Genomic DNA, 13,689 nt, shown 5'->3' with positions numbered 1-13,689 from the left:
ACACAAGGTACCTTCACTCTTAACAATCTGTTAAAAAGGTGCCTGCACTGGACACTTTATCCATTTAATAGAAGGGGTCAATGCAGATCCAACAACTCAAAGGGACGAGATGTATGGATGATATTCGACTATAGACTGATAATGTATTTTGCCTCATTGTAAGAATAATCATGCTTGCTGCAGGAAACTATTAAAAGGATGACGTACTCCGTAATTCTCTTCTGCAGTTAGAACCACCATAACTGTGTAACACCATTCCTTCTAGTCCTTCTTCTAGGCATGTGCATATATATATATTTAAACAAAAGTACAAATGGCTCACTATACAAAGCTTTGTGTCCTGAGATAATTTAGTTATGCCTCCCCCATGGCCAGTCAGTGCTTCAATTTCAAAAGTGCACAAACTGAGTAGTGAAGCTCAAGTGGCAGCTTGTTTTCTGGTCACTTAGGCTACATTTTATAGGCACTGGGGATGACTGGGTTTTCCATTCACTGATAATCCTAGAAAAGTCAACCGAATGACTTCCATAAGCCTCTCAATGAAACTGGGAGTAAGTTTAAGACATATAAGAGGGTCTGAATTAAAGGGGGTGGGTTTACTTTCTCAAAATCTTTTTAAGTGAATTTGTTAAAGAAATAAATATAACTGAAGTAGTAAAGAACTCTAAAACTCTAAAAAAGAGATTTCCCTTGAGATGTGAGTGCAAACATCGAGGTATGACCGGTATCCATACCTGGAGAGCCTTTAAACTGTGGGCATTCCTTTTTAATGTGCCCTTCTCTTCCACAAATAAAACAACGTTTTTCTCTTAAGTCTTTGTCATCCTGTCTCTTCCATTTTTCCATTGGTGGCCTGAGAATTTTCTCTCTGCCCAGGTCAACAGCTGCCCTCACTGGCTTGGCTTTCTGAGGTGTGCAGTGCATGGGCTTATCTTCTTTTGTCGACACCTCCCTCTCTGTGTACTTGTTCTGAATTTCTTTGTCCTCTTTGCTTCTCTTCTCTTTGTTCTCAGGGTATCTTTGGTTCGGGATATCTTCCTGATCACGCCGTCGCCTCACTCTAGAAGATGATATAACACCGGTAGGAAAGATCTAAACAGAAACCTGGTAAGATATTAAGAGCATTCCAGGTTTGGGAGATAACCAGAGCTAGAAGATATCGGAGGGCAAAACAAGAATTTAACAAACTTAAGTCTGCCCCCTCTTTCAAGAAGCAACCTCAGGGAGATGGTAGTTTTTCTTTTTGATTTTCACGACTATTCTAGTGCCACAAAACCAGTGTGGAACTTCTTGGTCCAGTACCTACTATGATATGGATGTTATGAAACTCCAATGATCTTTGGGGTGATTTCTTGCAACTTTGTGGCCCATTCTTTACTAGGCACTAGAAATTTGAAACATGGAACTTTCAGTTCACAAGGAAACAGGGGTTATAAGGAGATTTATATTCTTAAAATGTTAAAAACATTTCTTTTTTGTTCTATATGATCGGTGACTATTACTTGAACAAAAAACCAAAGTACTAAAAATAAGAGCCTCAAATTCCAGATGGTGCCTTATTTTAAGAGCATGTTTTAAGATGAGAGTATTATTGTCCAATTAAGACCACCACACCATCCAAAACAACATTATGTCCCAAGTAAGCAACCCAAACTGCCCCTCCAGCCCTGCCTGCCAAAAACATCACCAGAAGAAAGCATGGTGACCAAAGTGAGTGGGTCACCACAGCAACTATATTAAGGGTTAAACTGCGTACACGTGAAGGCTCCTTCCTATATGGCAATAAGCTGTACATGAGTCTGGCACAGCTCAGTTCCATACGGGGGTGGAAGTGATGTCCTCAAGGAGCCCATTTTACTTTCCTTTTCTCTTCTTCCATCCCTGTTGGAGAATGGTGACCAAATGGCAGAGTACCAAGTGGGGCAGTGACCAAAATGAGGAAAGGGGACCAGGGCTGGAAGACTTTTAGCTGTACCCCCGAGGGATATCTGGTCATCTGCACTTAAAGGCATGTTTCATACCACTTCATTTTTGTTGTGAAAAATCATTTATCTGAGAACTGCTGGATTTAACACAAGTTTATTTTGTTACAATAGAACCTCATTTAAAAACTGGTACAGTAAGAAAGTAAAAACAAAACCACCCCTTTTGAACACTGACTTACTTTCTCCTCATAGGACAGTCCTTCATGAAGTGTCCAATTTTACCACAAATTCGGCAACATCTATCATTTGGGGCCAACTCTCCTTCAGTTAGCACTTCTGGATCAAAAAAGTACTCCTAGTAGAACAATTTAAACATAGAAAAATATGAACAATTAAAATGTGAGATCAAAACACAAAAACTAACCAGATATCAATCAGAGACCTTCTTCTTAATAATGATTATTATACTGTTTAATTCCAAAATCTAAAACCATTAAGAGGTTTACTTCAGGATAGTTTTACCTAAATTCATGATGGTTTATTCCTAGTCATCATGCACACCACAGTTTAACCCTACCCACAAAGAGAGCCTGTTTTTCCAGGACACTTCTACACAAGAGCATCACACATACCCCTGAGTCAGCTTCCCCAGGATTTGGGGGAAGCAGAGGCCAGGTATAATAAAGGCTTTGCTTTCTCATAACATGAAAAGGCTAAAACTCAGTAAACTGAGGAATGTGATTTGCATTACACAGATTACACAGAGAAAACAAAAGAAGCTATGTGTTGTTCTTTGTTTGTTGTGGCTCCTGGAGAAATTATACCAGAAGAAAGGAAAGATAATGTCTGGACTGAAGCCTCCTTGTCAGTGAAATTATCCTCACCCCAGATCTCCTGGATCAGAATTTGCGTTTTAAACAAAATCCCCAAGGTGGATTTTGCTGGAACAAGTTTCAGAAGCCTTGGTGTAGAAGATAGCTACTGCATATTCAGCAAAAACTAGATGCACAGATGTGATCTAATGCTGAATATACACCCTATACACTTAAAGTTCATTTAAAGTCTTTATTAAGAAATTTAATGTAGAAAAAAAATAACTTTATTTTTTAACAGAAAACTCTCTAGTTCCTAATCCCCCCTTTTCTCTCACTGAGGGAATTTTCATTTATTTATTTATTCATTCTATTTTTAAAGATTTTATTTATTTATTTAACAGAGAAAGAAAGAACACACAAGCAGAGGGAGCAGCAGGCAGAGGGGGAAGAAGCAGGCTACTTGCTGAGCAAGGAGCTAGACGTGGATGGGGCTCGATCCTAGGACCCTGGGATCATGACCTGAGCCTAAGGCAGAGGCTTAACGGACTGAGCCACCCAAGTGCCCTGAAGGAAATTTTTATAGTGCAATTTTGTTTTGTTTTTAATGAGTCCAGTTCCATAATAATTTTGAGTATTAGGTTATATGACACCAGTTAGCTTGCTTTCACAGAGCAGTCTCTCTGCCAGTCCCATTTAGAGATGTATTACTCTGCAAGCAGAGGGAACAACCTAGACTTCACATGAAGAGAGTGGAGGAACCATGGCTATATGCAAGTTGGATTTGGTAGAGGCTGCACAGAGCTGAACGTTGGTAGAGCAGCAATGCCATCTACATGCGTGACGTGATGAAGGCAAAGCAGCAGCACCAAAATGACTGATTTTCCCAAACTCCACTTCTGGCTGTTTCTCCCTTTTTTCCTGATAAAAATGGCCTCAGAATTGGGATATATATAAAAAAAGGTTTTTAGGAATTACTCTGTATTGTGATTATTTATTTGGCTAGACTTACCAGACTTTCAGAGTATTTATTATTGACATAACATGTACAAATTAAGGTGTTTAATAAAGTTCCTTTTTTTGGGGGGTATATTTGATATTTCTAATGGACACTTACCATTTTTGAGGGGCAGTCTTTTGGAAATCCTTTGACTGGAATACCAAATACTCTTCTACCATTAATAAATGCTTTCATTATAAAATTTGTCACTAGAAAGAAAAGAGTAAGTGCCCAATTAGATGGATTAAAAGGAAAAGGGATCACATTAACATTTATAAACAAAGCAACTTACTTTTCCTTGATAATCCAGCTCCCAGATTATGATTCAAATCAAAGGGATCTAAGTAAAGAAAATTAATGAGAACAAAAAAGATAATGAAATAGGAAATGCCACTATTCACCCATTTAAGTGAGTATATAAGAAAGTGTTATATACTTTATCATTAATAAAAGTACAGGACCCTTGAACAACGTGGGGGATAGAAACACCAAATCCCCACACAGTCAAAAATCCATGCATAGCTTTTTGAGTTCCCCAAAACTTAACTAGTAACAGCATACTACTGACCAGAAGCCTCACCTATAACATAGTTGATATGTATTTTGTATATGTATTATATACTGCATTTTTTACAATAAAGTAAGCTTAAAGAAAAGAAAATGTTAAGAAAATCATTAAGAGAAAATAAATTTACAGTGTTGTATTTATAAAAAAAAAAATTCACATGTAAGTGGACCTGTGCAGTTCAAACCTTTGTTGTTCAAGGGTTAACTATATTAAATGACTGCTTTTTTAAAATGAGTTTCAAATATGTAATATAGCTAAGTAATATATATTCCTAAATATAAGTCAAATGTTTTCTTCAAAGTGTCCATCAAAAAAAGTGTGTTATGTTTGAATCCATATAGACTCCTTCCTATTATGAGCAGTTGCTTCATTTTGAACAACAAAATATTGTTTGGAGAAGACATATTAGTGGAGTGTTATCTAATGGTGCTGGTTTGGGAAGCATAAAGAGGTCATAAATAGATTTAGAACATTTTAGCACTGGATGTTCCTATTAACTAAAGTGTTTTAAGGGTCCCTTTAGGGCAGCCCGGGTGCCTCAGCAGTTTAGCACCACCTTTGGCCCAGGGTGTGATCCTGGAGACCGGGGATCCAGTCCCATGTCAGGCTCCTTGAATGGAGCCTGCTTCTCTCTCTGTCTGTGTCTCTGCCTCTCTCTCTCTCTCTCTCTCTTTCTGTGTCTCTCATGAATAAATAAATAAAATCTTAAAAAAAAAAGGGTCCCTTTAGTCATCCTGGAGATCATAAAACACACTTATAAGACAAATTAAGACACACACACCTGTCCCAATGGAATGCCAATGCCTACTTGGGACCTCAGTTTTTAGTGAAAGCTTCATAAAGGACTTCATTATGATGTTAAATGTCCGCATCTCAAAGTCTTAGATAAGTGTGTGTGTATGTAGTATGTATATACATATATGTATGTGTGTGTGTGTATATATATATATGTTGTGTTCTGGATTATTATGTATTAGATGACCCAGAAAGTGGTAGGAATAATGAAAAAAATGCTGATATCACAGAATTATTCGAGATAATTTCATGAATAAAACTTGTTCATGAAATAAATGGAGGTAAAGTACTACTTCTAAATTAAAGTACTATTTTATACATGATTTAATATACATACATAATTAATTCATACTTTGAATATTATGTGTAGATATTTAATTATTTCCCATAATGCCTAAAAACACTGAAGAAAAGCAAAGGAAAAAAAAAAAACCTAAAACCTTTCTTGGGGATCATTAAGAAAGTGGAAGACTGCTTATATACAGTACATACAAAAGAAGTACAGAAGTAAAAAGAGGCATCCTTCTGGTTGCCTGTTATGCTTTTCATGGACAATAACTGGGGCATATCATTCAAGATTCAGACTCACTAACAGGTTACAGAGACTTTCACTCAGTTTTGACCCTACACTAATAACTGCTATCAGGTTACCTTCCTGGTAGGTTTGACTATGCTTTCTTCTGGTGTCTTTCATGTGTGTATATGTGGAAATAATTCTGGTTGTTTGCTTAATGCAGCAAAAATATCATAATATTTAGCTACTGGACAAACACTGTTGGGGCCACCACCCCTGAAACTCCTCCATTCTAGAATTGCTGGTTTAAAGTCTTCTTTCTAATTTAGCCTGTTACTAATGGTTCATCTTAAAGTAATGTAAAAATGAGAAGTAAAAGATAAAGAGACTTCAAAAATTAAAAACAAAATATGGACAACTGGAGACCTTAAGAACCCACTATGATAATAGAAAGGTTTGAGACAAAGTTCTAGGTTTTTGACATATGAGATCCTAAAAAGTTAAAACCCTATCTAAAGCCTTAGTGATCTGAATTTAATTGTATAAATATTCAAGAGTATTTTAATATTGCCAACAGGCAGAAGTAATGATGCAAATATAACCTAAAGTAACACACATTATTTAACTAGTATATTTTTTAAAAAATAAAAAGATTAAAGTCAATAAAATACTTTTTAAGCCATTTCTCAGTTCAGTTTTAAGCACTTAAACTCCATTTTGTCCCTAAAATTAAAATCTCACAAATTGAAAATAAACAATCAACTACAAACATATATGGCCCATGGATCCTTGCATTCAATGGAAGAAAAGGCTTCAGCATGGGCAAAAGAAATGTAAAAAATTGTAAATAATTACTTATAGGTAAACTTCTTCATGAATAAATAGCAAGTGAGGATCCTGAAAATTCATTCTTAGTGGCCCCTCTTCAAACTCTCCATTCAGAAAAGTGATAAAAGTTCCAGTCTTTGGAACGCCTGGGTGGCTCAGTTGTTGAGCATTTGCCTTCAGCTCTGGGTGTGATCCCGGGGTCCTGGGATCGAGTTCAGCATCAGGCTTCCCACAGGGACCCTGCTTCTCCCTCTGCCTATGTCTCTGCTTCTCTCTTCTGCATCTCTGCTGACTAAATAAACAAAATCTTAACAAAACGAAACAAAACAACTTCCAGTCTTTTGAAGCTGCCTATCTCTATTGCAAACTTATTCTCCAGTACGTGTTCAACAAAAGTCAAAGATGTGCCCTGGCCAAAAGACTTTTGAATTGGAGAGGCCCCACAGGAGGACACTGGTCATTTAAAAATAAATCTTTATGCTGTTATGCTGGAAACAGACAAGTGTCCTGATGTGGACAGTAACAAGATGGCTATGCGGCACATCCCAACCAGTGGCTCCCTGCTGTTCTGCAAGAGCACTGCAGGGATGAAGAACAATGCCCTCATAGTTCAAACTCTATAATTCTATTTGATTTTAAGTTTCATTTTATTTGTACCTTCAATAACAATGTATTTTGAGGTCCACTGTTTCTTAAAAGTTGTAAGCAGACTTTTTCTCCTGATGCTAATAACATGTTCTTTAAAATCAAATTCCTCTGTGTAGAATCGAAGAAGTCCCAACCATAGCTGCCCAACAGATTCTGTATTTTTCCCATATTCTGGCCAATAGGTGGGCTAGAAATAGAAGGGAACAAGAGATATCATGCTCCATAGTAAAGTGTTAATATCTATCTTCATTTGTATCTTAGGGAGTAAATTTGGACTTATTTTAATTAACTGGAATTTAAATACATAAAAATATAATTATGTAACTTTTCTTTCACATTTAAAAATACCATTTATATGAGTTTATTAATCTCTACCCTGTGAGTTGGAGATAGTGAGAGCTCAGGGTTTTAAATGTCAAACCCCAGAATGTATGTTTGTGGAAGAATCTGGAAATAAATTTGAAGAGCCTTGATGATGCCTGGGTTATAGATCTTTGAACTCAAAGTTTTTTCAAACTCTAAAAACCACTTTGCAAATATTCATTCACTTGGAATAAAGTTATATAACATTTGAAATTGACAGGCATTAAAGAATCCTAGATACAGTCCCTAGAAACTCACCTGGCTTAATAAAAATGTTTTCAATTTCAAAGGAAACATCTGTATATGCTAGTTTTTTACTATCATAATATAAATAAATATAACAAATGATAATATAGTTGTTGACCACTACACCACAGCATAGTACAGCTAACTTTTAGTCAAGGATGTAAAAAAAATCTTTACTCTTAAAATACGTACCAGTTCATCTATTTGATCAAAAAAATAAATATTCCAGCCATCAACAAATATTTCAGGTTTCTTTTCACCTTTGTATATCTGAAATTAATTTTTAAACTATTAGTATGGATTACAAATTTAATGCATTGATACAAAAACTTGTAGGAAAATAGTTAAATATTTAACTATAGAACCACAGAATATTAGAGAAAGAAGAGGGCTCAAAGGCAACCCAGCTTTACAGATGAGAAACACAATTTCTTTTACTAATACCTCTTGAAGGACAGGAATGACTGGTGGATTCCTCTGCTGGAGAAAATATAGCACCATAAGCGTGTATGCATATGACGATAAGCTGCCTCTAGATGCATCACCAATATCACACATCTAGAGGGAAAGAAAACAAGGAACAAAGAGAAGATCACCAATGTTTTCTGGTAAATTTGCAGCTATTTTATTATTACTAAAAATAAGGTGCTTGGGGGATCCCTGGGTGGCTCAGTGGTTTAGTGCCTGCCTTCAGCCCAGGGCGTGATCCTGGAGTCCCGGGATCAAGTCCTGCATCCCGCTCCCTGCATGGAGCCTGCTTCTCCCTCTGCCTATGTCTCTGCCCCCCCACCCCGCCCCTGTCTCTCATAAATAAATAAAAAAAATCTTAAAAAAAAAGGTGCTTTTATAGAGCTTTAATATAAAAATTACATCTTCAAATGCTAAAATATGCCAACAAAAGCAAATAAGACCAAACAAAAGGACATAGAAATCAAACAAAAGAAAAATCCCAACCATCAGCCACAAGCAAGATCAGATTATCATAGGTAAATTTAAGATGACAAAATTTTAGCCTTCCATGGCCGGCTTCCCAAAATAGCTAAAGGAAGCATTTAACATGGCTGTGGTTCTTTACAAAATAAAGACTTATGTTTTCAACTAGATTTGAAGACAGACTGAAATTTCCCAATGAATCCCAAGAGGAAGCATACTTACCTTTGTAAATACTTTCATGGTATAGCATAAGTATTTCACTCTGGGATCAATGGCTGAATAAGCAGATAAGAGCCTCGTGTTATGGAGAGCCTGTTAAGAAGACAATTACACTACAAATTATCAATAAGAAGAAAAAGTTTTAGGCTGGAATATTCTGAAAAGGTTTACACTGTAATTCATTTTAGGTTGAAGACAATTAGACTAAAATTAATATTTTTCCCCCAAACTGAGCTTCATTAACTTCTTAGATAATAAGAATTATGAATGACATCTGAGCTCGTGACTTGCATGTTAATATGTCCTTAGTCTAAACATTCCTAGAAATAAGGCTATTAAGATAATTCCATCTAAGTAGATGTTAAGAGTCCCCCACCTCACCCTGGCATTATTTAAACTGAATGCACCTATGGTCCAGAGAAAGCCCATAAAGCCCTGAAATAATCATCCAAGTGTGAGATCAAAGACATACACTCCAAAATTAAAATTCAAGCCAAACGAAAAGCACCTGCCACTCTGACCTCATTTTAAATAAATACTAACAACTCTTTTTTATATACCCAGTCTCAGAACACTGCCAGGCACCCAGCAAGCACTTCTAAATAATGATTAAAAGAATGAGTAAGATAAAATAAATGGCTTAATTTTGCTTGAGATTTTGTAAATTAAGAGACATTTGTTCCCCTCGACTGCCCTAAAGAAAAAGCCTAGAGAAAAATCTCACCAGTGTGTTATACAAACTGATGTCCACTTCCAGACCACTTCTCAAATGGAAGAACTTTACAATTGGCACCTTTGCTGTTGTAATAGGCAAGATATTTCGCAGACCTAGATTGGAAATAAGATAGTATCATTAAATACAGCAGCCGGAGCCATCAGCTACTCTTATGTTGAGGTTCTAACACAAAATGATGTAAACCTAACTCTGACATGTTTCACTGCAATCACTACAACTACTCAATTCTGTTACTAAATATCTGGAAAGACTCTTCTGGCAAAGTTTATATTAGTTAAACACATCAACATCTGAAATTCAAGGATGAACAAGGCAGACACTGACCTCCAGGAACTCACTGGATTATGGGTGTGCACAGGGCTGTCAGTCTGCTAAATACCAGAACGGAAGAAGCAATTACAGAGCCTAGGCTATGTGGGCCCTTCCTATTCTCTCTACCCAACTATATCTAATACAGAGAAAAGCCTTTGGGATAATCATCTGAATCCTCAAAACAAAAGCTACTCATCACAGAGCCTGAAGTTAAGACAGTAAAAGAAAGGAATCTTCAATAGGAGAGGAGGAAATTGCCTGAACTGGACTTTGAAGAAGGAGAGTGACAAGTAAAGTTAGAAGAGGCTGCGGGGAGGGAAAGGAAAGGCAAGGAAAGTACACATGGACAGGGCAGATGCCTAAAGCAGAATGGCATGTTTGAGAACTTCCATGGAATTGTGAAGGCTATAGAGTAGACTTGAGGGAAAGGAATAATGAGTGATAGGAGGTGTGGCAGAAACCAGGAAGAGCTTCTCTCTATATATCCTTAGAGGCAAAGAGACACCAATGAACTGTATAAGTTGGGGGGAATCACTGACCACATCTATCTGGACAATGCCCTTGGCAGTGGACAGACTGGAGGCACCCACTGGGAGGCAGTGTGACTATTACCAAAAATGATCTATCTGGGCCTGAACTATCTTGGTGGCACAGGGATGCAGAGAAGCAGGAAGACATGCTTAAGAGTATGTATACCTATACCTATATGGGATAGGGAAGTGGGGGCAGGGGGATGGGAAGCAGAGGTAGGGGGAAATAGGGGAGAAGAAGGAGGATTGTAACAGTAAGAAGGAGGATTGTAACAGTGAGAACTACCAGTTCCCGCGCACCAGAATCCTTCACAAACATTACCTCCTAAAATGTTCACCCTCACCCAAAAGATAGAAGACAGAGCCCCAGAGATACTAATGTGCTTAGGAATATGGAGCTAGTAAATCACAGAGCTGAAATCTGCATGTAGGTGTGACCAACACCAAATCTCTACTGAACCCATTCCAGGACAGATTAGTTACTGCTTCACCCATTTTGGTGATTCAAAGGATGTCAATGTCAACCACTGAGAAAGTAGATTCAGAAGGAAGGGCAGGTAGAAGAGGTTGTAGCAGAAGGAAGGCAGTAAAGAGAGAGAGGAGTTCATTCTGAGATGGAGTTGGAGTTTCTCAAAGAGGTAAGCAGCAGTATCTGGAAGGCAGATACATAGTGATCCAGAACTCAGGAGAAAACTATGTAGACAACAGAAGAAATTTCCGAAAAAAATGTCTGTGCAGAGACAGAGGAGGTCTAATTTATACTGGATGGGGGGGGGAGGTAATTCATATTTGCTGAATACTTGGCATATGCTAGATCCTTATTCTACTTTGTAGATGAGGAACTGAACACTTACGATGAAATGAGTGTCTTTCTGGGAATACACAGCCAACAAGTGGGAAGCCAAGATTTAAAACCAGAGAACTGGGGTGCCTGGGTGACCCAGTTGGTTGAGAATCTGCCTTCGGCTCAGGCCATTATGCCAGGGCCCCATGTCAGGCCCTCTGCTCCCCAGGCAGCCTGATTCTCCCTCTCCTTCCTACTCATGCTCTCTCTCTCTCTCAAATAAACAGATAAAAATCTTAAAAAAAAATAAAAAGTTAAAATCAGGAATCTGATTCCAGAACTTCCACTAACTACTTTGCTATACTATATTTAAATTAGATAGCCTTTCACTTTATTTCCTTCTCATTCTAGAATTTGACACTGTTGCCCATTATCAGCCTGTCCTCTACAGTTTATTCACAGCACCTTGTCCTAGTTCTTGTCATTCCAATCGCTCCTTTTTCCATGTCCTTTCTTAATTTCTACCCACAGAAATTAAAGGCTTAGTCCTTAACTACTCTCAAAGGATCCCTTAGAATTCTTTTATTCTTGCTCTCTCTCTCCAAGGATTTCAATGCAAAACTGTTTTCCTTTTGTTCTTCAATCCTGACAGACAACTCCATTATTTCTAATTGGTTGCTGGATTTTTATTTATTTTTTTTTAATTTTTTGTGCTATATAGTATTTTTTTTTATAAATTAATTTTTATTGGTGTTCAATTTACCAACATACAGAATAACACCCAGTGCTCCTCCCGTCAAGTGTCCCCCTCCGTGCCCGTCACCCATTCACCCCCACCCCCCGCCCTCCTCCCCTTCCACCACCCCTAGTTCATTTCCCAGAGTTAGAAGTCTTTATGTTCTGTGTCCCTTTCTGATATCTCGGTTGCTGGACTTTTAACACTTGGGGATTATACCTTCATGGCAAACTACACATCTCTACATGGTGTCTTCTTGCAAACATTCCCATTTCTCAAGTACCCAAACATTAGTCTGAACTTTTATTTCTTACTTGTAGATACCAAAGCTAGGAGATTTCCCCTTGGGAATCTCTCCTCTCCTTTTCCTTTTAGGATCATTAGTATCTGGTTAAGGTCCTTTTGCCCTGAATTCACTTGGGTTATACCTTCCCTGAGAGACTCTACTAGCTGCTGAAAAAGCTTAAATTTTATTTTTAGGGATCCCTGGGTGGCGCAGTGGTTTGGCACCTGCCTTTGGCCCAGGGCGCGATCCTGGAGACCCGGGATCGAATACCACTTGGGGCTCCCGGTGCATGGAGCCTGCTTCTCCCTCTGCCTATGTCTCTGCCTCTCTCTCTCTCTCTCTCTGTGTGTGTGTGACTATCATAAATAAATAAAAATTAAAAAAATTTTTTTAAATTTGTATTGGGTTGCTCCTCTCTTGGAAGAAACTTCACTGGTTTTCAAATATCTGCAGGCTTTATCTTTATCTTATCTAGTGATAGGAACCACCTGAAACTCCTCCCTAAATGTACTGATCTTCCCACTGTCCTCCAAGATATACTACAGTAACTCTCATGTTCATGTGCGCGCACTCTTAGGAAGACTTCTCTTTCTATCTTTCGAGTCATATCCATCATCACCTGAGATCAGTATAAACCCATCTCCTGCATGAATCTTCCCTATGCAACTCTTAAAAAAAAAAAAGATTTTATTTATCCATTAATGAGAGACACAAAAAGAGAGAGAGAGAGAGGCGCAGAGACTCAGGCAGAGGGAGAAGCAGGCTCCATGCAGGGAGCCCAACGTGGGACCGGATCTCAGGTCTCCAGGATCAGGCCTTGGGCTGAAGGTGGCGCTAAACTGCTGAGCCACCGGGGCCGCCCCCTATGCAACTCTTTACCAGAATCTCTCTATCCTCAGAACTTACTGAATACTTATAATAGCTTCTGACTTGTTCTGAAAAATAAATACTACCTTACACTGTTACATGGCCTGTAACATGTAACATGGTATCTTTCCTTTTTTAAAATCTGAAAGTTGGGACATCTGGGTGGCTCAGCGGTTGAACATCTGCCTTCGGCCCAGGGTGTGATCCTGGAGACCAGGGATCGAGTCCCACATCGGGCTCCCTGCATGGAGCCTGCCTCTCTCTCTGTGTCTCTCATGAATAAATAAAATATTAAAAAATAAAATAAAATCTGAAAGTTGTCCGAGTAAAAGACTTGTAGAGACTTTTTATTTTTCCACCATCCCTAAGTGCCCAACACTGTACTGAACACATAGTAGGCACCCAATAAGATAGTTGGGGACTGTTTTTAAAGATGTCAGGTTTCAGTCATAGCCCTCTAGCTATTATTAAATTCTTGTTCCATGCAATCTGTGTTCCATTACTATTATCTGTATGTAGAAGTCATTGCAGTCTAAAAATGACCTGTTTTTAACAAGCATGGCTCATTCTTAGGATAGATACACTTT

At 38.1% G+C, this 13,689-nt stretch overlaps 1 protein-coding gene across 5 annotated transcripts in view; it reads right to left on the bottom strand.

Annotated features, from left to right (window-relative positions):
- TUT7 (terminal uridylyl transferase 7) overlaps positions 1 to 13,689 on the bottom strand; it is a 67,256-nt gene that overhangs the window by 16,111 nt on the left and 37,456 nt on the right. For all 5 annotated transcript variants that reach the window (XM_055312070.1, XM_055312075.1, XM_055312074.1 and 2 more), the window contains exons 18-26: positions 9,576 to 9,679; positions 8,855 to 8,944; positions 8,144 to 8,257; positions 7,892 to 7,969; positions 7,100 to 7,277; positions 4,030 to 4,077; positions 3,855 to 3,946; positions 2,165 to 2,280; positions 735 to 1,060 (exon numbers count right to left, since the gene is read on the bottom strand). In XM_055312070.1, coding sequence (XP_055168045.1) covers positions 735 to 1,060; positions 2,165 to 2,280; positions 3,855 to 3,946; positions 4,030 to 4,077; positions 7,100 to 7,277; positions 7,892 to 7,969; positions 8,144 to 8,257; positions 8,855 to 8,944; positions 9,576 to 9,679 — 1,146 coding nt within the window. The remainder of the gene's footprint in view (positions 1 to 734; positions 1,061 to 2,164; positions 2,281 to 3,854; positions 3,947 to 4,029; positions 4,078 to 7,099; positions 7,278 to 7,891; positions 7,970 to 8,143; positions 8,258 to 8,854; positions 8,945 to 9,575; positions 9,680 to 13,689) is intronic.

The sequence above is a fragment of the Nyctereutes procyonoides genome, unplaced genomic scaffold (genome assembly GCF_905146905.1).
Source record: "Nyctereutes procyonoides isolate TBG_1078 unplaced genomic scaffold, NYPRO_anot_genome, whole genome shotgun sequence".
Lineage (NCBI taxonomy): Eukaryota > Metazoa > Chordata > Mammalia > Carnivora > Canidae > Nyctereutes > Nyctereutes procyonoides.
The sequence above is the reverse complement of the archived record's forward strand: the minus strand, read 5'-3'. Positions and strand labels throughout refer to the sequence as shown.